Consider the following 27,432-nt stretch of genomic DNA (forward strand, 5'->3'; position numbering starts at 1 on the left):
AACTGCAATGCTGTTGTCATCTTCTAATACCAAGTTTGTTTGTTTATAGTCTGGCAATAATGGAGCCAAGCCTGGGTCCTGATAATCAGGAATGCAAAATCCACAGGTCTTGTCCCGCTTTGGGGCTGCTCTGCCTGAATAAAATTCCACCACATTTAATTAATTCATTGGCTATTTTTCATCGGAGGATTTTACTTATCGGGCCGATGTAAAATTTTACCATATCGGACCGATATTTTATCTGTCCGATATATATATCGTGCATCCCTAGTTCTTAAACCTGCGGCGGCGGCCCAGTGCCAACGAGCGATCTCTTGTCTGAATGTCCCCCCCCCCCGCAGCGTGCTGATGTGGCGCTACACCAACATCCCCGGCGCGGTGGAGGAGGCGGGGAAGAAGGAGAAGCGCTGCAGCTTGTCCCAGCTGTGCCTGGAGGGTCTGCTGAGGATCTTCACAACCTGCCAGCAGCGCTACCCAGAGAAGATGGCCCAGCTGCTTTCCACCATGGGTTAGATTTTCACTGCAGAGGTACTGAAGGGTACAGCTGGAAAAAAAGAAGTAGCCTTCCTTCATATCTACATGTCTTACAGATGTTGCAGAAGGTGAAGCCGAGCAGGACGATGTCGCCGAGATGAACTATTTTTACATCAGACAGTTTCAGGTAGAGGCTCCTCTTTTCCTTACAAAAGGATGCTGATGTGCTAGGTGGCGTCTAATTTGCCGAACACGTCCTTTGCTCTCCAACAGAGGGCGCTGTTCGCTCAGTTAAGCGGAGGCGAGGAGGAATTCAACAGCCGAGAAGCTCAGCTGCTGGTCAGCATTTTGGCCGTGCTCGCACGTCAGCTGAAGCCCTCATCTAAGCAGGCAAGGCGCAAAGTTACATGGACGTCATCTCGTAAAGCCGGGAGTAATTTATCTAAATGATCTGCTTCTGGATTCACAGTTTGTTCAGATGATCACCTGGACTGTGAAGATCTGCAAGGAAACGAGTTTTGGTTGGTGAAGTTCGTCTCTGTGTGTTTTTTTTAAGTGCACAGAAGCTTATCTGGAAGTCCACGTTCTTTCCTTGTCTCTCGTTGCTGTTTTAGAGGACTCTGCGTTCTGTAAGGGACTTCTGTCCCTTCTCTTCAGCCTCCACGTCCTCTACAAGCCTCCAGCCAGCCTGCTGCTGGAGCTCTGCCAAGACATTCACAGCCAGTTGGGAGATATAGATCAGGTGATCAGTGTTACACTTTTACAGCTTTTATTTACAGTTTTACATTTTAAGCGGGAAACTGACCGATACGTCGTAAATCTGTATTATAAAATAGGGCTGAACAAATAATCACATTTTCAATATAATCGCGATTTTTAAAAAAAACGCAATTTCCAAATTGCAATTTTTGGCTATGTAACAATTAGGGAATTAGACATGTCCTTTAGGTCGGTAAAATGTTTAAAGTGGGTTTACTTCCACATGGAAGGGAAGACGGTTTCAGCAGTGAGATAATCTAACTTTATTGCTTGTTTTAGAGTTTATATAATCATATATAGCATTAAGTACAGGTCAATCAGTTTAATACATAGACTTGCCTGTTGGTTGGACTTTGCACTCTATGTTCAACAAGGATTGATGTCCAAATCAATTAAAATCTGTTCTGTTGAATAATATTCTGATTAATAGAAACATTAAAAGTTTTAAATAGTCCTTGTTTACAAACATCTTTATTTAAAGGCCATTTTTGTTGCTTGTGGTTAATGCAGAGAAAAGTCAAAATTGCAATTTTGGTTGAAATATATCGTAGGCAGAACGCAATCATTTCTGCACCGAGTTTAGATGCTGTGGGTCTTTTGGCAACTAATCCACACGGCGAGGAAACAAATTGATTTGTTGTTTGTATAAGTTTAAAAAGACATGATAAATTAAACTAGAAAAAAATTGCATTAAATCGCAATATTAAGATAAAAAATCGCAATTAGATTATTTTCCTAAATCGTTCAGCCCTATTATAAAATATAGGGCTGTGAAAGCATCGTGCTTTTCTTTTTAATGCTGCATCAGCGGCCACAGCCACCACATTATCACGCAGTGGTGGTAAACTGATGTGTAGTTGGTAGTTTGTAGTCGTGACGAAAAATTTCCTAAAACTTCAGAGCAGCTTTTTTCATAAAGAGGAATTTTGTAAAAGCCAATTTTTTTTTTCTGTAGATATTAGAGCCATTGTTACCTATTTTACTGTTTTCTTGTTGATGCGTTTTTTTTTTTTTTTTTTTAATGTCCAGCTGTCCTTATTATAGAGCTGGACAATTAATCGCATTTACAATATAATCGCAATTTTCAAATCGCAGAGGTCTGTAAAATTAAAAGCTATTCTCTTAAATAATAACATCCTGATTAATAAAAACAGATTTCTTGTTTTAAATGGTCCTTGTTTACAACCATCTTTATCTACAGGCCGTTTTTGTTACTTGTGGTTAATGCAGGGAAAAGTCCAAATTAAATTGCAATTATGGTTGAAATATATCGCACTTTTGATTTTTGGCTAAACCGATTATCCTTATATAAAGCCATAAAAATTAACTATGGTAATTCAGTTCAATCTAATTAAATTTTATTTATATAACGGCAATTCATGAAACATGTCGTCTCAAGACACTTTACAAAGTAAAAACTCAATCAGATCATACAGATTGGGTCAGATGTAAGTGTAAATGTACACTTTCATGCAAGACATAAATATTTAAGACAAAAAAAAACAGCTTTGTTCCATGGAAATCTCAGTCCGGTGAGAGAAGAGGAGAGCATCCAGAAATCAGAATGATTTCCAGAGATATTGTCAAAGATCCCTTTTCGCTGTACGATCCAACCCTATACGCCGCGTAATAGGAGACAAAACGCAGCCGTCGGGTGAAATGGAGAGGCAAACATCAACAGCAGAGGGACGATAATTATGGCAAAGGGGCATTCTGTGAAAGTGTCTTTTTTTCCCCCCCAGTAAATTCAAATTAGTTTGAGATTATGTTACATCATCCCAGCCAATAAATGCGGGGTGCTGCACGGAAGTTCGAAACTGATCAAACAGTAAAGCCAAAAATCACAAATATATCCAGCCTCCCATTTATTTTGCTCCTTCTTTCTCTACAATCAGGACGTGGAGGTGGAAAAACAGTCTAATTTTACCGTCGTGAACATGAAAACGGCAACTACAGCAGCAGTAAGTGTCTGTTTTCCCGCCGCAAGCTTTGGATTCGTTGTGAAATTCCTCCTCGCGTGTCTCCAAGTCGTCTCTTTTTGGCTTTTCAATCTTTGCCCCCAGCTGCTGGTCCTGTCTCAAGTCGACCGAGTGCTGGATGAAGTGGACTGGCTTATTGCCAGGAAGAAAACTCAAACAGCTCCTGATAAACCTGGCACCGGTAAGACGACCCCCTCCCCCCACCCAAAGATGCTCAGTTGGATTATTTATCATAGCTGCGGTCTGTGAACGGCGCTTGAACCTCCGATTGCAGCTGAGGCCTCCCAGGCTGCAGGCCAGCAGGATCCGGTGGAGAAGGCGGTGACTCTGCAACTGGGAACCCTCCTGACGGCGTTAAACGAGCTGGTCCAGACGGCTCTTCTGCCCGGAAGCTGCACCATAACGCTGCTGAGAGAGCTGACCCGCACTTACACCATCCTCACCACCCTGGTCAAATATGTGCGTGTCCGTTCAATTCAGGGGTCTGCAACCTTCACAACCCGCAGAGCCATTTTTGCCCTCGGTCCAGCTAAACTAATTTTGTTTAGAGCCACAAAAGTTACACGTCTCTTTTTCATTCTACAGGAAATTAGTTAAGTCGTTTGTTAAATTGAAGATCCAACAGTTATTATTTAACCAACAGTATTTTTATGTTTAGGTTTAATGCATTTTCTTTAATTGGACATTGGATTTTTATAGCCAATGGCATCAAAATGATGAAAAAGCAAGTCGTTTGCAACCTATTGACAATAATCTACTTCATTTGTCTATAGTAAAATATTATATGCAATTAGTTTCTTTCTTTCTGGAAATGTTAGGCATATATTGCAGAACTAAATGCACCTTAAAGCTAGCAATTTTAAATTACCTTTACATTTAGAAACATTGACCAATTTTTTATCTAAGTTTTTAAAGAGCCAAAGCTGAAGGTGTAAAGAGCCACATGCTGCAGACCCCTGCTCTAGTTGATCATTTCTGTGGCCGTTTCCATTTGTGACATTTTTTTTCTGAAATCCCCATTTTAGTATATCCAGGTGTGTGCCAGCCAGAGCGCATCGTTGCCAAATCGATTTGAGAAACTGGTAGGTCTGAAGTATAATCACTTAGTTTTTTTTTTATTTCCCTCTGAATTTTCATGTTACTTATTTAACGCTCCTTCTGTGCAGGTTAAACTGTCTGGTTCCCACCTTACGCCACAGTGCTACTCCTTTATCACATACGCACAGGTACAGTCTCTATCAGTTAATTATTGTCATAAAATGTAATTATTGGATAGAATAATTTTTTGTTTTATTCTGTTTCATCCCTGGTTAGAGTGGCGAATCCAGCTTTGCAGATGACAAGAAGAAAAAGAAGAGAAATGAGGCGAACACCGCTGCCTCGGTAAGGACTATAGCCTCGTAGAAATGAATGATCAAAGCTGAGGTGGGTGAGGAGATGAGTTCAGACTATTTATTACAAAAATTATAAAGTCACTCGGTTTTTTTGGGAGGGAACAAAATATACAGGTGTATCATTCATATTTATGGAAAGTTAAGTGGAAGGAAAAAAGATTTTGTGCAGCCTTTTAGCGGATTGTGATGCCAAGTCCATTCATCACAGATGTATCTGGGACGTGAGCTGCAACGTCAGAAACTTCTTACCTCGGCTAAGGAGGGAAAGAACCGGACACTCGCTCGTTGGTCCAAAGTCGTCTTCAGGGAGAAAAGTAAACGCTACATTTAATTTGGAGAGTAGAGAGCCTCACATTGCAAAAGGAACTAAAAGTAAGTGACATTTTCTTGAAATCATTGTATTTTTCCTTGATTTGAGCAGATAAATAAGACTATTTGCCAATGGAATAAGATTTTTGCACTTAAAATAGGAAAAATTCATCTCTACAATAAGACAATTAGATTTTCTGCATTTGAAATAAGACGATTGAGATGAATTGTTCCTATTTTAAGTGCAAAAATCTTATTCCACTGGAAAATAGTCTTATTTACCTGCTCAAATCAAGGAAAAATACAATGATTTCAAGAAAATGTCACTTACTTTTAGTTCCCTTTTTGCAGTGCAGAATCTGTGTTTCCCGAGCTTCAGTGTGAAGGTTCCCATGTCGGTGATGATTTGGATTTGGTCAACTCGGTTTTATCGAGTCCAAAGTCGTCTAGCAGGAAATTTTAGAGCACTAGCTTCCCTCCTCTGAGAGGCTTTATAAAGATTTCATCTGCTCACACTACTAAAACCACCAGTACCTGCTGTGAGGACCCTGGGGTCACTGAGCTCGCTCAGCCGGCAAATTTGCCCAACCAAAACCCCTAGAGAACCTGTGGAGTACTGTCAAAAGAAATAATAGAGACCCCAGACCCAAAGGAGAGGAGCTGATGGCAGCTAGCTTCATTTTTTTGAATTATATTAATAACCGAAAAGCTTTTGATTCTCACTCACAGCTGCACCTATTCTAGATCAAGGGTGTCCAAACTATTCCTCACCTGGGATAAAATTGTCACATCAAACATACTCAAAGGCCAAAAAATTTAAATAAATAACAAAAAACAAACCAACATACCCAAATAAAAAATTCTATACTATAATTGTTTACTTTTACCAGCTCCATAATTTATGGTCATGCCCTACTTTGTAAGATATTATGTTCAAAAGGGATGCGTAAATCATTGAAGATTCAAAATTTAAAAGGGTTTAGCATCTTTTGTCGTATTAAAACATGCTCATCCGTTTTGCTGATTCTTTTTGGCCCGAATGCATTTTTGTGTGCGTCTTATTCTCCACAATAGAAACAGGACTTGAGTCTTTTTTTTGGAAACAGTTGATGTATTTAGCCAACTTTTAAAAAGTGAATTAAAAGCCTATTTTTAGTGCATTAAAGTCTGCATTTGAGCACAAGTCACTGAACAAATGTGGTCCTGTTTATACGGTGAAATTAAAGATGCCAGACATTTTCAATTGTAAGAAAATTTTAACTTATCTGTAACAATTTTGTCTAAACTAAGAATAAATAGCCACCTTTTACATTACTCACATGTGCCGGTGCGTCAAATAATTGTTGAATTGCTGTTGAGGGCCGCACAAAATCACTCCAGGGGCCGGAAAAGGCCCCGGGGCCCCACTTTGGCCACTACTGTTAGACGCTAGATGAAAGATTTTCTTTTCTTCACAGGCAAAGATTCTGCGTGACACGAAGGCCATCCCCAACCTGATCTTCAGCATTGAGCAGTACGAGAAGTACCTCATCGCACTCTCAAAGAAATCAAAGGTCTGTGCTTAAACCGGTTTATAGAAACAAAATACACAAATATTTAACGAAAAGACAACTTCTTCATACCAGTGTTCCCCGCCCCGCCCAGGTCAATCTGATGCAGTACATGAAGCTGAGCACTTCCAGAGATTTCCGCATCAACGCGGCCACCTTGGACGCAGCTCTGCAGGAGCAGGAGGAAGCTGAGGTGGTCAGTGAAGACGTCACTCGACCTTCGTCGTTAAATCAGTTTTCAGTTCCCCAGAGGCCGGTCCGTCAAATGTCTCTCTTGTTTCTCAGACGCAGGAGTCGCAGGACGCGGCGGAGGCGCCGGAGCCCAAACAGAAGAAGAGGAAACAGTGAGCGGGAAACGGCTACCTTCCTTTGCTCAGAGAGCCTCTGGTGATGCTGAGGATTTGGTAGATGTCCAAGGCCTCGCCTGCGGAAAGATTTGCACACTTTTGTTTAAAAGCCTTTTATTTATGTCACTTTATTAAAAGAACCATCTTTTAAATGTTATAAATATTATTAAAATAGGATTCTTCCCCCCCTGTTTTTCATAGTTAAATAGTCTGGCTTTTCGGACTTCTTCAGAACTTCCTGATAAACAAGCTGCTTGTAGACAATTTTACGAAACGACAGCATAAGTGTAGTTATCTAGACTTTTAGATAATTGATACGCACTAAGTTCAGGAAAATAATTAGGGCTGCAAACGCAGTGTTTTTACGTTGCCAAGTTTTCTTTTATTATTGCATATTTTATTATAATTCTACTTATATAATTTTAATAAACATGTAAGCAATCGGACTGAAAAAGAGAAAAGTGCAAATGAGATCAGAGCTGCAACTACAGAACAGTCATTGTGTGTGTCAGTTTCATTTTGGATGTTTTTGGCATAATAAATTGTTCCAGTTACACGTCAGAACTCCTCTTGTCTTTTCTGTTGCACAGTGTGTATTAAAAGCATTTGCTTCCAGAACAAAATCTTGACATTTACAAAGGAAAATGGCTGATAAAGCTGTCCGGAGCTCACCGGGTGGAATGCCGTATCTCCTTTCCAGACCGGTGGGGTTGGAAGGAGTCACACAGTCCATGGTAACCTCCTTCCTCAGGCACTGATCGATGTCAACCGCGCTGAAGAACGCCACCGACTGTGGAAGGTCCTGCATGCCCAAAGCGTGGGCGAACATGCACCTGGGATGAAAAGCATCGGTAAATTAGCCGACAGTCCTGATTTAGGAGATGATGGCGATAAAAAGAATCTGAACTGACCTGGTGAGCAGGTTGGTGATTTGTAGCGCCAGCGCCGCTCTGTGGCGGTCTTCGCTGCGAACGAGGTAGCGCACTTCGTCGTGGATGCTGATGCAGAAACGGCCGTCGATGTCGTGCTCCTCGAAAAGCCACCTCATGGCCACCAGCATCAGGTGCAGGTAGTCCACTGCAGAGCTTTGGACCGCCCAGTTCACTCTGCTTGTGATGAACTAGAAAAATCAAACGGCGCTTATGACCAGGACAGGGCAATTATTCTGGCAGAGCCTTAAATTCCTGTTTGCTCTCAAGCATCCTCTCTGGTCTGAATAAAATATGATCTATTGCAGTAGAAAGCCTCTACATTTGCATAAAATAAAGGATATAGCAATATAACCCGTGAACAGTTGGACAATGCTGGTATTTCTTTAAATAAAAAATGTATTGTGAGAAGGCACACAAAACATTTTCAGGCACCCAAAAAAAAATAAAAGTGAGCGAGAATCTGTCCAGTAAGGAGATATGTAGGTAATACTTTTAACTTTTCTTTCTGGCTTGTTCTAAAAGAGAAATTGTTTGATGGAAACTGGCCAAGAAATTTCTGATTAATTATTCAGTTCCTCATGTTCCAGACACTTTTCACTAGTAACCCATGACTTCCTGTTTCCCTAGAGTTTAAAAATTATGAGACATAAACTTGTTTCTTGCACTCATCAAAATGGGAAAGACAAGAGAACATATGTGTTCATCTTTAGGTCAGTAAAAATGGCCATAAAAACAGCAACAAAAACAAAAGTTGTATCCTACAATAAGTGCCAAAGTAAAAAGTATGTACCACAAACATTTTTTATGATACTGCCAATGTTTTTTTTTTTTTCATGTTCATAATCAAACTAAATGTTAGGTCATTTATCTGGCACTGTCTCACCTCATCTTTTACCGCCTTGGGCTCCAGAGCCCTGCTGATCCTGCAGCCTAGCACAGGAGTGGCTGGCTGGGCTGAATGCGCTATGCTCTCCAGCTTATTGAACATGTCTGACTCCGTGCCTCCGGCCCAGACGCGTTTGCCGACAACGTCCCACTTCTTCCGCCTAGAGCTGAGCCGGTATGGTGGACACACATGGAAAACGGAGGAGGACGATAGCCACAGAGATGGAAAATGTATAACGCTCCCGGGTTTTGGGTTCGATTTGCTCCCTCACCTCTGCGACGCCAGTCTACTGATCCTCCTCAGCTCCTCCAATGAGACGCTTCCATTCTCCTCCCTTCGCACATCTATGCCCAGTTCATTGACGAGCCACTCGCCCTCCTCTGATAGATGGTATCTAAAAAAGGAAAAACTATAAACAGCAACCGCCTCCTACCGATGAAACAGTTTCCGCTGAAGTCGCTGAGCTCACCTTCGTACCCCCTTGGTTAGAGCGTACATCTGCCTGGCCTTACTGGCAGCTTCTGTCTGATTGAGCCGGTGGTTGAACTGCATCAGCAGCCTCTCGGCGAACGGCTGCCCCGCGCCGTATATCCGCCCGTAGTTGAACACCTTGGCGTGCTCCCTGCTGATGCCCACAGCGTCTGCTGTCCTGCTGTGCAGGTCGGTGCCCTGACTCTTCTTTCCCTGAAGGGTCATCCAGCCAAACGCTGTGCAACCTTAAACCACAGATATTGGGCCAGATTACCACTGATGGAGCGAAAAAAAAAAAAAACCCAGCATCTTACTGTGACGCAGACGGATTTTACCATGCATGCCGGCGAAGTGAGCCTCTCCGAGTATGGCAGCGATCCATAATTCCTGAGAGTCGACGTCTGCTCCAACCAGGTGATATCCAGGTGGTACCTGTACCATGGCTTTTAGTTCACTGCCTACCCGGTCCCTCTGAGGAGAGAACAAAACATATGCGCTGCAAAAAGGGAACTAAAAGTAAGCACGATTTTCTAGAAATGAGTGTATTTGTCCTTGATTTGAGCAGGTTATTAAGATTATCTGCCAATGGAACACATATATTGACCCCTGAAATATAATAATTAGACATCCTGCACTTGAAATAAGATGATGGAGATGAGTTGTTCCTATTTTAAGTGCAATAATCTTATTCCACTGGCAGATCATCTTATTTGCCTGCTCAAATCAAGGACAAATACACTAATACAAGAACATTTTAATTACTTTTAGTTTACTTTTTGCATTTTTTTATATCTTTTAAGTGTTTTACTGAAGTTACTTATAATATACTTACATGTTTATATTGTATTTTACACTAATTCTCTGTTCATCAGGTGTGTTCATTTTTGTTCAGCTGTGCTGTTTTTTTTTTTTTTTTTTATATATATTTTTATTGGAGCAAAAAGAGGAAATAAAAAGCAAAACAGAGCCATATATATACATATATACATACAAGCATACATATGAAAATATATCTTGACATATATGTACATACATGATGCGCCTCCCGCTTTGATCCTACACAGATCTATACAGTTAGTACAATACTAACGAAGCATCGCACCAAAGTATAAATTCCAAAGTTACAATACAGCAGTTTCAGCCCCCTTTTTTTTTTTTCACAACAAGAAAGAAAAAAAAATTAAAATAAAAAGGAACACCCCCCCCCGCCCCCCCCCCCCCCCCCCCCCTCTCAGCTCAAAGTTCACCTGATGGAAAATAAGATATGTTAATGTGTCATTCATCAGATAAGCAAACCCCTAATCATAAAGTAACAAGATACAATGGCAGGCACCTTCAGTTGGGCAAAACTTCTAAATTTGAAAAATAGGAAAGAAAACATTGCCACTTTTGGTAAAACTTCTGTGTGGACCCTCGAAGGGTATATTTAATTTTCTCAAGCTTCAGAAAAAACATCATGTCCTTCACCCAGAGGGATATTGAAGGACATTTATCAGACTTCCAGTGTAGAAGTAAAGTTCGCCTTGCCAGTAAAGATGTAAAGGCAACAACCTCCCTTTGAGCAGAACTTAGAACTAAAGTAGGATTGAGAATACCAAATATAGCAACTAATGGACAAGGTTGCAAATTTACTTTCAAGACAGAGGACATAATTGAGAAGTAGTTAAACCAAAAATTATATAATTTGGGACAAAAAAAGAACATGTGGCCCAGATTGCATGGGGAGCCTTTGCATTTATCACATATATCCACGACATCCGGGTAGAGCTGAGAAAGCCTAGATTTCGACAGATGAATCCTATGTACAACTTTAAACTGGATCAAACTAAGACGAGCACAGGATGAGGAAGAATGAATTCTGTTAATAGCATCATCCCAAGTATTTTGTGTCAAGTGGATTCCCAACTCTTTATTCCATGCATCTCTAAGCTTGAAATTAGAATCCACTCTTAAATTTAAAATAAAACTATAAATCCTTGAAATCGTGCCTTTTTGGATCGGATTATACGCAATAATTTTTTCCCAGGGCTGTTCAGGAGGTATAGAAGGGAAATTTGGGAAACATTTGGAGGCAAAGTTTCGAACTTGTAGATAACGAAATAGATGCGTACCCGGTAAACTATATTTGGAGGATAAATTTGCAAAGCTATCAAATACTCCTGATGTGTAGAGGCTTCTTATTTGTTTTAAACCCCTATCATACCAGACTGAAAATGATGGGTCGAAAAGGGATGGAGGAAACAAATGATTGTTAATTAAGGGACATAAAGAGGAGGCACCAGCAAACTTAAAACACCTTCTAAATTGAGACCAGATTTTCAGTGTATTAAAGACAACTTGATTATTAGTAAATAAAGAGGGTTTTATAGGTAATGAAGAAAAAATTAGACCGGATAATGAAGACCCAACACACGAAGATAGTTCCAATTTGCACCAGGGAGAACTGGACGATTTGAGCCAATAACAAATTTTCTGTATATGAGCAGACCAATAATATGCCTGAAAATCCGGCAATGAGAGTCCGCCACTAAGTTTACATCTTTGTAATAATGTTTTACGAACTCGAGGAGGCTTCCCATTCCAAATAAAGCCACTAATCAATCTATTTATGGAGTCAAAAAAGATTTTTGGCATAAAAAGAGGAATAGATTGAAATACAAAAAGAAATTTTGGTAAAACATTCATCTTGATTACATTAATCTTGCCCAAAAGAGAAAGAGGAAGATTGCGCCAACTCCGGAAATCAGATGCAATTTTTGTAATAAGAGGCGAGAAGTTAGCAGCAGCAAGGCCAGATAGAGAACGTGTCACATTTATACCAAGATATCTGAATCCAGTGAGACTGAACCTGAAGGGGAAATCAGATTGTTGAAGACCACAAGCAGTAGTGTTAATGGGAAAGCATTCACTCTTATCCAAATACAATTTGTAGCCTGAAAAGGAGCTGAAATTACTTAGAATACGCAAGACAGCGGGGACAGAAATAGCGGGGTTGGATACATATAGCAGCAGATCGTCTGCATATAAGGATAATTTATATTCCATCCCATTCCGAAAGATCCCACTAAATGAGGGGGATGCACGCAATGCGATAGACAGAGGCTCAATTGCAATGATAAAGAGTAACGGCGACAACGGACAGCCTTGACGTGTTCCCCGCCCGAGAGAAAAATAATCTGAATATATATCATTAGTATGAACACTGGCCTTGGGAGATGCATAAAGTAGACGAATCCACGAGACAAATCTATCACCGAATCCGAACCTCTTCAAAACCGCAAACAAGTATTCCCACTCAACCCTGTCAAAGGCTTTTTCAGCATCGAGGGAGATGACCATTTCGGGCACATCTGAAGACTGCTTTGAATAAATGACATTGAAGAGGGTGCGCGTATTAAAAAATAATTGACGCCCTTTGACGAAGCCATTCTGCTCTTCAGATATGATCAAAGGAAGGACCTTTTCCAAACGAAAAGCAATCAACTTAGCTAACACCTTTACATCTGCATTTAACAAGGACAATGGTCTGTAAGAACCACAAAGAGTTGGGTCCTTGTCCTTCTTGTGAAGTAAAGTTATAATAGCCTGTGTTAATGTCGGAGGCAAAGTCTTACGTTCTAAGGATTCGTTAAACATAGCCAGTAACAGTGGTGCCAATTTTTCGATGAACTTTCTATAAAATTCGATGGGAAACCCATCCGGGCCAGGGGCTTTGTTTGACTGCAGCGCTTTTATTGAATTTGTTACTTCCACTAGGCTGAGTGAGGAGTCCATGCTCTTGGCGGTGTCCATATCAATAACAGGAATGGGAATGCTTTGAAAAAATTCTTCCATTTTATTATTATTTGTAGGAAATTCTGATGAATATAAAGAAGAGTAAAATAATTTAAAAGTGTCATTAATTTCAGTGAGGTTGGTTGTAATTACCTGTTGGGTATTTTGAATACTAGGTATTATACGGGAATTGACCTGGCGCCGTAACTGATGAGCCAATAAACGGCCCGCCTTATCACCATATTCATAATAAGAACCTTTACTGTGTAAAAGTAAGCGTTCAGCTTGTTTAGTAGATATTAAGTCAATCTCTGATTGAACACCAATACGCTCTTTAAATAGTTCTGGTGAGGGACTTACGGCATATTTTTGATCGATATTAGCGATGGCTGTGGTCAGTTCAGTAAGCCTTGAGTTATGTCTTTTATTGTGCTGTTTTTAAAGGGCTTATAAATAAAGTTGGCTTGGCAAACTGAGTAAATGGATGACTTTACCCTCAGCTTACACAAATTTTAAATGAAGGGCTTTTAAAATCTTATTTTAAACTTTATTTTCCTGCGTGGAACATTCATACATTCAAACATCTAGGATTTAAAAAAATATGAGTGTTTACTTATTGTTTTCTTTCTTGACTAAAGTCAGAATTATACTTCCAGACTCATGCATATATACATACACCCTCACTAGCACTTGGTTAAATGTCCATTAAAACGTGACTAAGAAACCGTAAGTTCGTTCTACAGCCAACAACAAGGTCCTGGCGTGATTCCTGCTTGATATTTGAGCCCTCATCTTGGCAGAATCCCTCTAAACTGGTTGGTTTCCTGGCAGACAGGTAATGTGGTTAGAAATCCTCGTCTCAACTCCTCCAAACATATTTTTGTTGTTGTTGCGGCCAAACAGCTTAAAAAATAGCTTCGACTGATGAAAACTTTTATGTAGAAGGCTATTGGCTTCCCTCTTAAAACATTTACACAATGAGGCGTTCCAACAGGACAATGATCCCAAACACACATCCAACTGGCTTAGAAATGAAGAAACAGCGTCAAATTAAGCGTCTAGACCTCAGCCTCCAGGAAACCAAGTAATCAGCCCAACCAATCCTGATAAGAATTATGTCCAAAGTTTGTTGATGGCCAGAGAAAGAAAGATTTCGGTGCAACTTACAACACTGCAAAAAGAGAACTATAAATAAGTAACATTTTCTTGAAATTAGCGCATTTATCCTTGGTTTGAGCAGGTAAATAAGATTATCTGCCAATGGAATGAGTATTTTTACCCTTAAAACAAGATAATTAGATACATTGCACTTGAAATAAGATGATGGAGATGAATTGTTTCTATTTTAAGTTCAAAAATCTTATTTCATTGGCAAATAATCTTATTTACCTGCTCAAATCAAGGAAACATGCTCTCATTTAAAGAAAAAAATTCTTATTTTTAGTTCTATTTTTGCAGTGAAAATGGCGTTAATCCAAATATTAGTGAGAGGTATTGTATAATTTTTATCTAAAGGCCAACAGATTCAAGCTTGTGTGCCCGCTTCTTGTCTCTTGAAAAAAATGTTAGTCAAGAAAGTTGTACAGTCATCTATAAAAAAAATAAAAAATTGGTTTTTTAAAGTGTCAGCGTCTTACTGACCGCATAGGCTTCTTACCCGAGCATTACTGGCCGTCAGCCATGTTGGCTCCACAGCCCTGCGGGTTACCGTCCCAGCCGTGATGACTTGAGGCAATATGGCGCCGTACTGGCCCTCCTCATTATAGTCGTCGTGCCTTTTTGGAGACCCAAAGTTAGCTACGGATATTCTTTGTTTTTTTTCCCCTTTTTTTTAACACAACATGACATACAAACCTGCTGACGTTACGAGGAAGCTCCCCTTTTCTTAGCCACAGCACCATCTGAGAACTAAGAGACGAAAGGGGAAAATAAAAATCTACATTCATCCATAGAAAAAATTTATTAATCTGACTGGGATGAGTCTCTCCGGGTACTACGGCTTCCTCCCACAGTCCAAAAACATGACTATTAGGTTGATTTGCCTGTTTAAATTCTTAGGTGTGAGTGTGTGTGTGAATGGTTGTTTGTCCTGTCTGTCTCTGTGTTGCCCTGCGATAGACTCACTCCAAAAATGGATCTAAAAATAAGTAAAATGTTCTTAAAGTTAGTGTATTTGTCCTTGATTTGAGCAGGTAAAAAAGGTGATTTGCCAATGGAATAAGATTTTTGCACTTAAAATAGGAACAACTCATCTCCATCATCTTATTTCAAGTGCAGGATGTCTAATTATCTTATTTTAGGGGTTAAAATACTCACTCCATTGGCAGATAATCTTATTTACCAGCTCAAATCAAGGACAAATACACTAACTTTAAGAACATTTTACTTATTTTTAGATCCATTTTTGCAGTGCTGGCGACCTGTGGATGGATGAGAACAACCGGCAGACACAGACCTTATCCGTTTGTGAGCGTTCCTCCAGAACGACATCATCTTGTTGATCTCCAAGGCTCGCGTCGCGTTGGTTCCACCTCTCCCCGCTCGCAGCGTGCCGTCCTCCATTTTAGCCAGGAAGTCCTTTGAATAAGGGCTGCCGACGTTGTTGTGGTTCCCGTCCTGTGAGCACAACGAGTCAGCAGTTGGGGGGGGAAGCAACCCCGAAGGAGCTGCTTAGGGCACCGGAAAGAAAAGAAAGTCGTTCACCTTGTGAGGCAGCTTGAAAAACCAGCAACCGGGAATATTCACGTCATTGTGGGGGCCGTTCCCGTGGTGATAATGGCAGCGGCTCTCTTCGCTGAAGAAACGTGGATCTCGGGACGGCTAATGAAGGAGAAAACATGACTCTGCATTAAAAAACAGGACTGGCTGACAAAGACTCAATAAAAAGGAAGAATCGGTGGACCCGTTCTGACCTTCCTCGACGTTTTGCCATCTGTTACCGCTCTGGCTCCGCTTTCCTCTAGGAAATGTTCCAATGAGCTCAACTCCTCCACCTTTAATTGCAGAAAAGAAAAGTCATTTCAGTGACAGGCTTAGACACCCTGCCTGTAAAAAGGAGCGCTACCGTAGGTCATTAATTCCTGCTGCCATCAGATTATACAATACTGCACTGTAACTGTAACCATAACTGTAACTGTAACTGTAATAACCAACATGCAATAACTAATGTGCAATTCTATTTAATAAACTGTGCAATAATCCTGAAAGAAGTGACTTCTGCTGCTATTTCACCTGAATATATTTCAATACACACACGTGTAAGTCACCGTGAATGTACATAAGACATCCTCTGCCGTATTTCTTTTTGTATTTTTTCTTTTTCTTACCTACTCCTTTTTGATCCATGGTATAACGAGGACACATTGTATATACTGTATATGATGCACCTTGTCCTACTTGACTCCTCCTTCCTATGACCACTGATTACTGAGCCGATGTGACATGTGAATTTCTCCAATGTGAGATCAATAAAGGCTATCTTATCTTATCTTATCTTCAGAACACGTGGGAACAATTAATCGCAACACTGCTGCCTGAAGAATCAGCTATCAATATGAGAGAGACAATCATACCAACGCTGCCCTGTGGGTCAAATATTAGAATATTTCTTATTATGACTTAATCACCTTTGTCCACACTGTGCTGTCGGTCCAGATGAGCTCGTCTGAAGGGTTCAGATCCTCGGGCTGCTCCTTGCTGTTCTGCTCACAGTATTCTTTGTAGACTCTTTCAATGGCTCTGTGGAAACACAAACACACACACACATTTAAAGCTAAACAGTAACACAATATTAAGCGGAAAACTTTTGTTGCACAGAGATTAAAAGCGGAAAATCCACAGAGCAAGACGTGCAATTCTTTTTCTTATTTTTTCCCTCTGTAAATATATATTTATTGAGCTTTTTTTAACAGAAACAAGACAGCAAACCCTCAAAAATAGGAAATAACAAGGAGGAAAACAAAAAAAGGTAAAAACATACTTAGTCACACAAAGCAAAATAAAAGAGACTAAGAATATTCCTTCACCCAACGTGAACTTTATCATTTAAAGTCATTTCTATTCTGCGTGCATTTTTGCCGACTGTAAAGGTTGGACGAGTGAATCGTTACGGGGAAATATGCATTGCGTTGAGGTTGCTATGAAGGGCAATGAGATAAAATGCAATTGATTAAACAATTAGCTTTACCATAAAATCCAATTTGCCTCATGTTTTAATCCTGCCAGCACCCAATCAGTGATCTTAGCTCAGCGTCAACACGGACGGAGCAACTGACATCAATCTGTTGCTCTAACCAGGAGCGCCGCTTCAAATGTTCTCCTTTTATCAATCAACGCCACCCTTAAGGAAACGGCTACTAAGGCTGCAAACAAATCAGCCAATCACCGAATTATCAAGATCTACAAGAAGAGACGCTGTGAACAAAAACGTTTAGGGTGTCCGAGAGGGTCCAGTTAGTGCCATGACCACCACCATCTAGGGATTGGTTTGGAGCCTGAGCTTCCTCGGGAATGGCAGCATGCAAGTGTTTCTGCAGGCAGACATGTTGATGTTGGGCTGTAGTCAAGCAGAGCAGCAAACCAAGGACGGACTAAAACGCTGCTGGAAGTACCGAGCTGGACTACAGGGGACTGGGGTGAAATTCTCAGACCGACCAGGACATCTGACCAGTACGGAAGAGGATTGGGGCCATTAAAAAAAAAAAAAAAAAAGTCTATTTAATTCTGACTTTTCTCTCAGAATTCTGTGAAAAAACGTCAGAATTCTGATTTCAATCTCAGAATTGAGAAAAAAAAGTCAGAATTGAATAGACTTTTTTTTTTATTGGCCCTAATCCTCTTCCGTAAACTAGGGCTGTACGATTTAGCCAAAAATCAAAATTGCGATACAGTTCAACCATAATTGCGATTTCATTTTGACGTTTCTCTGCATCAACCACGAGCAACAAAACTGGCCTGTAGTTAAACATCTTTGTAAACAAGGACTGTTTAAAACGAGAAATGTAACTGTTTTTACAAATCAGAATATTGTTGTTAAAGAGAATTGCTTTTGAGTTGGACATCAATCCTTGTTGAGCATAAAGTGCAACCCAACAAACCTGTCTATGTATTAAACAGTTTGACCGGTACTTAATGCTATGGTGAGATTCCTGAAAGTTTATGATAGAAATGATGATTATATAAACTCTAAAGCAAATAATAAAATTAGACTATCTCACTGCTGCAACTCTCTTCCCTTCCATGTGAAGGCAAACCCTTTTTAAACATATCGCCGACGCCTAAAGGACGAGTCTTATCCATTAGTTGTTACATAGCCAGGAATTGCAGACCTTTGCAATTTTGGACATTTTAATTGTGCAGCCCAACATTTCACCAGAGTGGAAGAGATGAAACTTGCTACGGGCCCTAAATCAGGTCAACGGTAAAGAATCCTGAAACTCATTCATGTGTTGGGTTGCCTCTCACCCAGAGGAGTAGACTCACTCCCGGTTTGGCCTAGAAACCCTGCTACTGGCTACAGAACGTGATCAAGAGCAAGTCTGGCGACGTGATAAGAAGGCAGCTAAAAAAAACGAGGGTTGGTCCTGTAAACGTTTACGATCTGAATAAACTTGAAGCATTTCTCAGTTAAACTTATGAAATTCTTATCCCTGATCTTCAGTATAACCTTCGTCATAGAAGTTGAGGTCACGACTGTGCAGGTAGACACAGGGCACCGTGGCAGCAGCAAGGCCCCTCACCAGCCGTGAATCTGGTATTACTTTTTTGGTATTACTTATTTCTTTGTATTACTTATTACTTTCGTCTTGAATCTGCTCTGATCTGGCGCACCTCTTCCAAAAAAGTCCTCGTATTGCATGGTTAAAAATGGCCTGAGAGCGCGCGCTTCGGCCTGAGGAGCACCGACCAGGTCCTGTACCTGTGTGGGCACAACGACTCCAGACTTTCCTCCTGAGAATCCAGGTTATCCCTCCGTCCGGGTACCAGGTACCCCCAGCCATGTTTCTCTGCGTAGTGCAGGGGGAACCCGTCCCACGTCAGACCCATCAGCTTCGGCGTCAGCCTCATCTGCAGGCTGATGAGGCTGGCGCCAGGTGACCAGCTGTCCTCGGACATCTTCTCACACAGCTTGCGATACCACCTGAAGGACATGGGGTCAAAGAAGCAGTGACCTTTAGGGGGGAAGGTGTAAGAGGATGAGTCTGGAGTTTATTAGGGAAGACAAATCTTACGCTGGATGTCCAGGAAGATGCTGCCTTCTCTTAGGAAGACGAGTCGCTGTTTCCTTGAGTTTCTCCACAGCCAGCCTGCTGGGGCAAGGACCTGCCGTCTCCTCCTCTGACGGGGGACCCGGGTCTGACAATCACAACCAGCTACTTTATTTTGTTTGTAACATCACTAACAGCCCAGAGTAGAACAGAAATATCAGCTGGAACAGGCTGACTAGTAGTGCGGCGGCAGAAGTAAATACAGTCTATTTGGAAACTTGTAGTAGACATTTAATAACAGTGAAAGAAGTATTTTTTACCATCTTCCCAGTCTGGGAGAGGAGTAGAAATCTTTGCTTCAGCTGCTTTTTTGGAGTTTTTCCTCTTGTTAGTGGCAATTTTCTTCTGCTTAAACTCCTGAACGTCCCACTCAAGATCCCAAAGCCAGGGGTCTTCTTTGTACCTTAAAACATAAACCACATGATTTTTTTTTTTAACCCTCACACCACTAGATCAGGGGTCAGCAACCTTCAGTCCAGCTAAATTTAACTCTTTTGAAACCACAAACGCTATATGACCCTTGGACATAATGACTAAATAAGTTTTGAATTTTGGAAATGCCCACCATAGGACTTTTTGTTCTACTTTGAAATGAAAGAACTACTGTTTGTGTTCTATTTGGGGGTGTTAGAATAAGTAAAAGTTAAATCAAATGTTTGCAGAAATAGAATTAATAGAGTGGTCCACATTTATGGAAATGACAGAAACCCACATAGCTTTTCTCACCCAATAATAAAACTAACAAAATATTAGTTTTATCCTGAAATTTTAATGCAAATACAACATGAAAACACATAGAAAACTCCCCAAAGCTATCATTTAAACAAATATTACTTTCAGATTTAAAAATACTGCTTAGCTTTTTGGTCGTTTCTGAAGAGTGAAGGATCTAAACATGCGGTCAATTGAAATGACTGAATCCAAAATACGTTTAAACGCTATAAACAGTCAACAGCATGGGACTTTAGGAGTTACCACCCGACCTGTCGTCCTGCAGCAGCTGACAGGCATCGTCGGCCAGAGTCATCAGAGACTTCTTCATCTCCCTCTGGAGCTCTTCGAAGACATCCTGAGAGTCCTCCAGGTAGCGGTCCCAGTTCTGGTTGACGGGAAGGTAGCTGACTCCCATCTCCAGCATCCCTGCAAACGTCACTGGATGTGGGCACCTTGCCGAGCACAGACGAGCAGAGCACATTTTCAACAGCAGCTCGGCAAACACGGTAAGACGATTCCTCTAGCTAAAAATGCTCTGATGCACTGAAAATCATCTACAGGGATACCAAACAGAGAGAATCAATAAGCTGTTTATTAGCAAAGCTCAGAGCATCTGGCCCTGCTCTTTAATCTGCTGGAAAAATTAACAGTTTATACATGCAGTCTCTTTAAAGACTTTTTTACTTTTTAACATTTCAAGCATTTTAGCTTTATTTTAATTTTACAGTTTATTTTGAGCAAACGACACAGTGTAGCTTCTAATTTTTAAAGTGCAATCCGCAAGTTTCCAACACTAAAGATAAGAAAGCTGTGGCGTACGTTTACACAGAACACCTGTCCTTTCATTGTGAACAAGACTGTTTGGGAAAGAAGTTGGCGAACAAAGCAGGGTTAGCTTATAAAACATCTGTCTGCAGTTTGCCACCAGCAACGCAGAAGATGCAGCAAACAGGTGCTCCGGTTAAATCAGACCAAAGCCGGCCTGTGTGGCGAACACGAAACATTCGGCACACGTTGTGGCTGGAAACGAACGCTGCACGTCCCAGCAGTGAAACGCGGTGGTGGCAGCATCATGCTGTGGGGACGCATTATCAGGGGTTCGTGTACCCGAGAAAAAAGCCCAACCTTAAAGCGAGTTGAGAATCTACAGCAAGACTTAAAACTGAAGAATATTCCTTCACCCAACGTGAACTTTATTGTTTGAAGTCATTTCTATTCTGCGTGCGTTTTTGCCGACTGTAAAGGTTGGACGAGTGAATCGTTCCGGGGGAAATATGCATTGCGTTGAGGTTGCTGTGAAGGGCAATGAGATAAAATGCAATTGATTAAACAATTAGCTTAACCATAAAATCCAATTTACCTTGTGTTTTAGTCCTGCTGCAAAATGACCTGCCAGCACCCAATCAGTGATCTTAGCAAAGCGTCAACACGGACGGAGTAACTGACATCAATCTGTTGCTCTAACCAGGAGCGCCGCTTCAAATGTTCTCCTTTTATCAATCTTCGCTACCCTTAAGGAAACGGTTACTAAAGCTGCATCCAAATCAGCCAATCACCGAATTATCAAGACCTATAAGAAGAGACGCTCCAATTGCTGTGAACAAAAACGTTTAGGGTGTCCAAGAGGGTCAAGGAAGTGCCATGACCACCACAGGTGTTCTGTGTAAACGTACGCCACAGCTTTCTTATCTTTAGTGTTGGAAACTTGTGGATTGCACATTAAAAATTAGAAGCTACACTGTGTCGTTTGCTCAAAATAAACTGTGAAATTAAAATAAAGTTAAGATTTGAGTTTGAAATGTTAAAAAGTAAAAAAATCTTTAAAGAGATTGCATGTATAAACTGTTAATTTATACAGCGGATTAAAGAGCAGGGTCAGATGCTCCTCAAAAGAAGCTCTCCCGTGCAAGCCGACTGAGCTCGAGCAATTTTGCTAAGAAGAAAAGTAAAAAAATGTCAGCCTCTGGGCTTTTTGGACATACTCCAAAGGTCTTACAGCTGCAAATACAATGAAAGATGGTTCTGTAAAGTATTGACTCATGGAGGCTGAAAACATAGACATGCCTCATTTTTCAGCTCCCCCCCTTTCTTCTGTGTTTATGCATCCTGCTGGTCTTCATTTACATGTTAACAGGCAAAAGACAATAAAGACCTAACACTGAAGTTTGTGGCTGTAATGTGTGTGTGGGGGGGGGGGGGGGGGGGAAGGGGTTCTAGAAACCTTGGTGTTGCTTATGTTGTTTGTGGGTTAACATTTACCCACCTCTCCATGAAGAGGGGCAGCTGCTCTGTGAAGACCTGATGTGTGGCCTCGACATCCAAAGCGCAGTACTGCATTAGCTCCTGTAGGCGGCAGCAAACTCACACACATTTTTTCCTGAGCGGAGACAACCGTGAGAGGATCCCCAACAAAGTTTAATATTACGCTTTTCTTTTTACCTGAAAGTTGTTCCTGACATCAACCATGCTTCCCTTCACAAAGATGTCTCTGGCCTCTTTCTGCAGCGGCGGTCCTCCCACATACAGAGCGTGTACGTCGGCCAGGTTGTTAATGCTGCTAATGTTCACCCAGTCCCAGGAGCCAATCTACGCACAAAGCGTTGAGTTTTAATGATGTAAAAAGGCAAGGCAAATTTATTTATATAGCACAATTCAGTACAGAGACAATGCAAAGTGCTTTACATGATTAAAATATAGGAAAATAAAACAGAATAAAAGCAAGTAGGGATACAATGTAGAAACAAAAAAAGAACATTAAAAACAGTAAAACAGTTTAACTAGAACATTCAAAGGCAATTTTAAACAAATGTGTTTAAAACTGCTTCTAGCTCGTTTCAGAAAATCAAAATGATAACACAAGTTTATCCAGTGAAACACAAACCATTGGGCCTTCCCTTTTCTGTCCAGCTTTCTTAATGTGCTCCTTAACCTCCTGAAGACCCCTCCTTTTACCCAGCTTGTTGGCCATCCACAGCGTGCGCTGGAAGCCCGTTAGCCCAGAGATGGCCATATGAAGGCTCATGGTGTCCATGAAGCGTGCCTTTGGACCCTGCGTGCAACAAAAGGGGGGTGCCTCGGTTGATATAAAGCGGCGCGTTAAAGAGAAACACAAAGGGAACGTCTAAACTGACCTTGAGCAGGTACTGCTCCTTGATGAAGGATCTGTCAAAGCTGACGTTGTGACCCACTATGAGCCGCTCCTTCCACTGACCCCCCGGAGGGCGGGAGGAGTTGAACGGCGTCTCCAGGGGAATGAGGTCCGCCAGAGTGAGCTGGTTTGACCACGAGTACCGCTCCTCGATCAGACGCTTGCTGCACCAGGAGTACCTGGCGGGTCAAAGCATCAACGTAGGACGTTAGTCACCCCACACATACGCCGCCTTGCAAAAGTTTTCATGCTCCTTTAAGTTTTTGGCATTTTGTCCCGTTACAACCACAAACATCTATGCATTTTGTTGGGTTTTATGAAACTGTGAGGAGGAAGAAAAGTGGTTTTCGAATATATTTTACAATTTAAAATCTGAAAAGTCGTGCATTTTCATTGGACCCGTCTTCCTAACACCCTGGGGGGGGGGACCAATTGTCTTCAGGAGTCACCTGATTGCTAAATAAGAGTCCATCTGTGCGTAATTTAAACTCAGCATAATTCCACCTGTTCTATGAAGGCCTCAGAGGAACATTGGTGAACAAACAGCATCACGAGGACAAAAAATTAGCAGCAGGTCAGGGAGAAAGTTGTGGAGACTTTTAAAACAGGGTTAGGTTGTAAAAGAAGCCGTAGGAAGTATTTTTTTTGTAGGTTCCCACAAGCTGTCTAAGGGACCCAGGAAACTCCTCTCCACCCTAAACACACCATCTCCACGGTGCACCATAGTGGTGGCCGCATCATGCGGTGGGGATGGTTTTCTTCAGGAACCCGGAAGCTGGTCTAAGCTGATAGAAAGATTGGTTGGGCTAAGGGAGCTCTGTTAGAAAAACAAAAAAACTGGGCGAGGCAACAACAGATGTGAAACCGGAGCCGTGGTTCATCTTTTAGCAGGGCCATGATTCTCAACCTAAGGCCAGAATTGTTTAGATTGAAATATAACCAGGTGTTAGAATGGCCTAGTCAAAGTCCACATGTACATCCAATTGAGAATCCGAAGCAGGACTCGAAGGTGGATGTTCATAGATGCCCTCAATTATTTCTAAATTAGCTTGGGCAATTTTGCACAGAAGAATATGTGAAAAATTCTGATGTTCAGGTTTGCAAGACTGTTAGAGACGTCCCTCAAAAGACTTGCAGCTGCAACTGCAGTGAAAGGTGCCTCTTTAAGGTATTGAGTAAGGAAGACTAAACATATCAGCTTCCCACAGAGTTAACCACACTTTTTAAATAAGGATATGTAAACATATTGAAAACCATGTACCATTCTCCTTCCACTAAGCTCCTGTGTGTACGTCTATCACATAAAATCCCAGAAAAGTATCAGAAAATGTGAAAATGTTTAAGAGACATGAACTATTTTACAAAACAAAATAATCAATGATGGTTTTTCTACTTCACATCCAATATTTTGATGTGTTTCTCACCAGTTGGTCGGAGAAAGAGCGACTGCCAGCGTAGGGCACTGTCCCTCCGTTATGCACACCTCCACATCAAACACTAGTGCAGACTCATCCGGGAAATCCACCTTCTGACTTTCTCCACCGGGCCCGTAGCGGGTCCAGCCCACCTCCCAGCTCCATTCCTGAGGCATGGCCGGCGGGTCGGCCCGCAGCAGCTTCGTGGAGGCCTCCAGGTAAGGAAGGCTCTGTTTCTCAGCCAAGACGCGAAAGTGCTCGTCGATGTTTTTCCCGTACATCCGGGGAAGTTTCAGCTCGACGTCGGGCAGCAGTGTCGTCTCCTTCCCCCAGAGATTGTGATTCTGCAAATGCCGTATGCTGCGCTCCACGGCTTCCTCCCGGTACTCCGGCTCAACGCCATGAAAGATTTGCTCGTGGAGGTTTCTGGAAAGCATCTGGATGTTAAGGGGGTTCAGGCGGGTCTCTGTCGAGTCCTCGCCCTGCAGCGAGCAAGGTCTGTTGGAGTAGAAGGACCTTGGACACCTCCATCGCAGAGAGAAAAATGTCCTCTGGACAGGACAGCGTAGCAAACGCAACATCTCTGCTCATGTGGACATCTCATCAACACTGTGGGACAATCAGATAACAACTTAGCTTCACATAGCTTAATTTTAACGACAAAAGCCAGAGGTGTAGTAAATCTCAGGTGGGTAATAAAGTATAGATTTCCATAGTAAGTAAAAAATTTCTTTAAAAAAAAAACAGCGGAAGAAAAAGCAGCACATTTTTCCTTGAGTGTATTTGAATCAATTACATCAGAAGAGCCTCATGAGCTAGAATGATTAGGTGGCTATAGTAAACATTGGCACAGGCTTCTGACAAATTTCAACATGGATTCTGGAGCATCTTGTAAAGTTTTTGAGTTAGGTCTTACATGTTTGAGACTGTTTGATGCTGGTGATTCCTCAACGGAGAGCACAGCTACAGCAAGCTGTGAGGATGACAGTAATCCTCCTTCGAACCTTAAACTTTTAAAAATCTGTTTACATTCTTGTTTGAAATTTTTTCCATCTAATTCTCCTGCATATTTCCCAGTTATGAGATCTCTAACTTATTGGATCAGGTGTTTCTCTGCTCATCCTCTAGACTGCAGAATTATGATCTTATAAAACAAATACTTTAGATCACTCAATAACAACCCAATTATAAATTTATAGTGTAATATTGGAAGACACCTAATTTAGGTCTTTGTGTAGCTGTAAACCATTAGCAGCAAAGTTAACATAATTATACGTTTGAAACATTTGAAAAATATTCTAATTTGAGGTATTTTACAACACGATAAACGGCATCAAACAGCCTTTAATGTTACTTCTATAATCAGTTTATAAAATAAATAAAAATGTACCGTTGCATCACGAAACCACCACGTGTTTACAAATACTAACCCCCACATGCAACTCTATAAGCAACTATATTATAATAATACATGCAATTTTTCACTGGGCAACATAGACGGCAAAAGCGCAACACTCACTTTAGCTTACTTGAGTCTGGAGGTAGCCTTTAATGTCATGTTTGCTTCGAACCGAACGGGGAGACATGTTTGCGTTCTGTTGTGACGCCAAATCCACAAGATTAAAATTTAGCGACCCCACGCGGTCTGGATGATTGATAATTTTAAGCACGTATCTGTGACGATCGAAGAGTGCCGCCATACAAGTAGATGATGGTTATTGTTTTCCTTGCAAGCCATTACAAACGTTACTCTGCTTCAAAAACGGAACATTTCCATCACATTATTTTCACAATTCATAATGTAAATGTTTCACTGGTCGCATGTACTGGCCGCGTGGCCTAATGGATAAGGCGTCTGACTTCGGATCAGAAGATTGCAGGTTCGAGTCCTGCCGCGGTCGCATTTTTAATTTTTTCCTATAATTTTCACGTACAACCTGCCAAGTTCAGCACGCTAAACATTTTATAATTAGAGAAACGTTTGAACGACAGCAGCTGTTACATACAATGAAATTTTGAGCCCGTGGTCTGACGGGGATTCAAAGACGAAGGCAAAGTGGCTGTCGCTCTCATTTTAGCGCAACACACGACCCACTCACTCCATCCACGCTTAAGTAATTATATACGTAAATGTGGAATAAAATGCCATTTAAAACTGTAAATGTGATATTTTAAATTATGTCCTCATTATGTTTTTTTTAACGACGCCGTGGAATGACGGTGAGGCCCTTGCTGTTGACGGGCAGGAGAGGGCGCAGAGAGCTGCAGACATAAGGGGCACTGCAGGATGTATGCAGACTGCTAACACCTAATCAATTTGGGACTTTCAAAGCATGCTTTTCCTCTATCAATATTTGGTGTTTTATCATTTAAAGGTTGTTTTCTGTTGGTGCATGAGTAAATGTATACTTAGTTTTGTATTGTAGGTTCCAGGAAGGGCATATACAGAAGGAATTCCTTCTGTATAGGTTTTACCCCTTAAAAAGGATCTCCATTCTAAGGGGTAAAAATGACTAACATTGCATGCACGCTCTTGCTTCCTGAATAAATCTGAGTGGGTTTTTTTCTTCTTGTGGTTGAAGTGAGGTGAGCTTCCCCTTGAATATTAAAAAAAAAAAAAAACATATTGTGTTGTTTTCAGGGCCAGAGGCAGTGAAGCGCAGGAATTCAGAGTCCATTATCTGTCCTCTCAAGTACCTTCTTGACTGTTTTAAACTCTTCCTCGCAAAAGTATTGATTCCTGTCAGCATTTTGAAGCTACAGCCACCAACTTCCACATCTTTGATTGGTGTTCTAACTAACATGCAGCAGTGCATGACTGTGAAGAAGAAAGTCAGTGACATATGGTTTTGAATATTTCTTACAAATAGAAATAGAAAAAGTGTGGCGTGTGCTTGGGTTTAATTCTACTGAGACAGCTCAGGGTGTTTCCCTGCTGCCACATACCTGACTGAAGGGAATGGGTGAGAAGTTGTCTTCTGCAGTTCTTGATGATGCACTGAGGAAGTGATCCA

The 27,432-nt window shown here is 41.3% G+C and overlaps 2 protein-coding genes and 1 non-coding gene across 4 annotated transcripts in view; 2 read left to right on the forward strand and 1 right to left on the reverse strand.

Moving 5' to 3' along the window:
- Positions 1–7,079, forward strand: part of fanci (FA complementation group I) — a 21,316-nt gene extending 14,237 nt beyond the window's left edge. The window contains exons 24-37 of the mRNA XM_012853297.3: positions 342–508; positions 591–661; positions 748–864; positions 944–995; positions 1,089–1,216; positions 3,129–3,194; positions 3,297–3,393; positions 3,487–3,671; positions 4,238–4,294; positions 4,379–4,438; positions 4,527–4,595; positions 6,373–6,468; positions 6,560–6,661; positions 6,751–7,079. Coding sequence (XP_012708751.2) covers positions 342–508; positions 591–661; positions 748–864; positions 944–995; positions 1,089–1,216; positions 3,129–3,194; positions 3,297–3,393; positions 3,487–3,671; positions 4,238–4,294; positions 4,379–4,438; positions 4,527–4,595; positions 6,373–6,468; positions 6,560–6,661; positions 6,751–6,813 — 1,330 coding nt within the window. The 3' untranslated portion in view covers positions 6,814–7,079. The remainder of the gene's footprint in view (positions 1–341; positions 509–590; positions 662–747; positions 865–943; positions 996–1,088; positions 1,217–3,128; positions 3,195–3,296; positions 3,394–3,486; positions 3,672–4,237; positions 4,295–4,378; positions 4,439–4,526; positions 4,596–6,372; positions 6,469–6,559; positions 6,662–6,750) is intronic.
- polg (polymerase (DNA directed), gamma) lies at positions 6,472–26,064 on the reverse strand. 2 transcript variants are annotated; one of them, XM_012853298.3, is made up of 23 exons: positions 25,948–26,064; positions 24,428–25,027; positions 22,987–23,182; positions 22,737–22,904; positions 22,295–22,441; positions 22,119–22,198; positions 20,125–20,307; positions 19,402–19,544; positions 19,106–19,229; positions 18,793–19,014; positions 16,502–16,613; positions 15,788–15,868; positions 15,579–15,695; positions 15,331–15,491; positions 14,730–14,783; positions 14,533–14,650; positions 9,437–9,572; positions 9,100–9,346; positions 8,902–9,024; positions 8,628–8,796; positions 7,724–7,932; positions 7,485–7,645; positions 6,472–6,889 (listed from the first exon to the last, which is right to left on the reverse strand). In XM_012853298.3, the coding sequence occupies exons 2-23, from the start codon at positions 24,997–24,999 to the stop codon at positions 6,825–6,827; spliced, it is 3,588 nt and encodes a 1,195-aa protein (XP_012708752.2). In that variant the 5' UTR covers positions 25,000–25,027; positions 25,948–26,064; the 3' UTR covers positions 6,472–6,824. The 2 variants fall into 2 exon arrangements, with proteins under 2 accessions (XP_012708752.2, XP_012708753.2); XM_012853299.3 differs by having other exon boundaries at positions 25,938–26,043.
- A 182-nt stretch (positions 26,065–26,246) lies between these two features.
- trnar-ucg lies at positions 26,247–26,319 on the forward strand. The gene has a single exon. It is a non-coding gene; the product is annotated as a tRNA-Arg (tRNA).
- The last annotated feature ends 1,113 nt before the right edge of the window (positions 26,320–27,432 follow it).

Source organism: Fundulus heteroclitus, chromosome 2 (assembly GCF_011125445.2).
Source record: "Fundulus heteroclitus isolate FHET01 chromosome 2, MU-UCD_Fhet_4.1, whole genome shotgun sequence".
NCBI lineage: Eukaryota > Metazoa > Chordata > Actinopteri > Cyprinodontiformes > Fundulidae > Fundulus > Fundulus heteroclitus.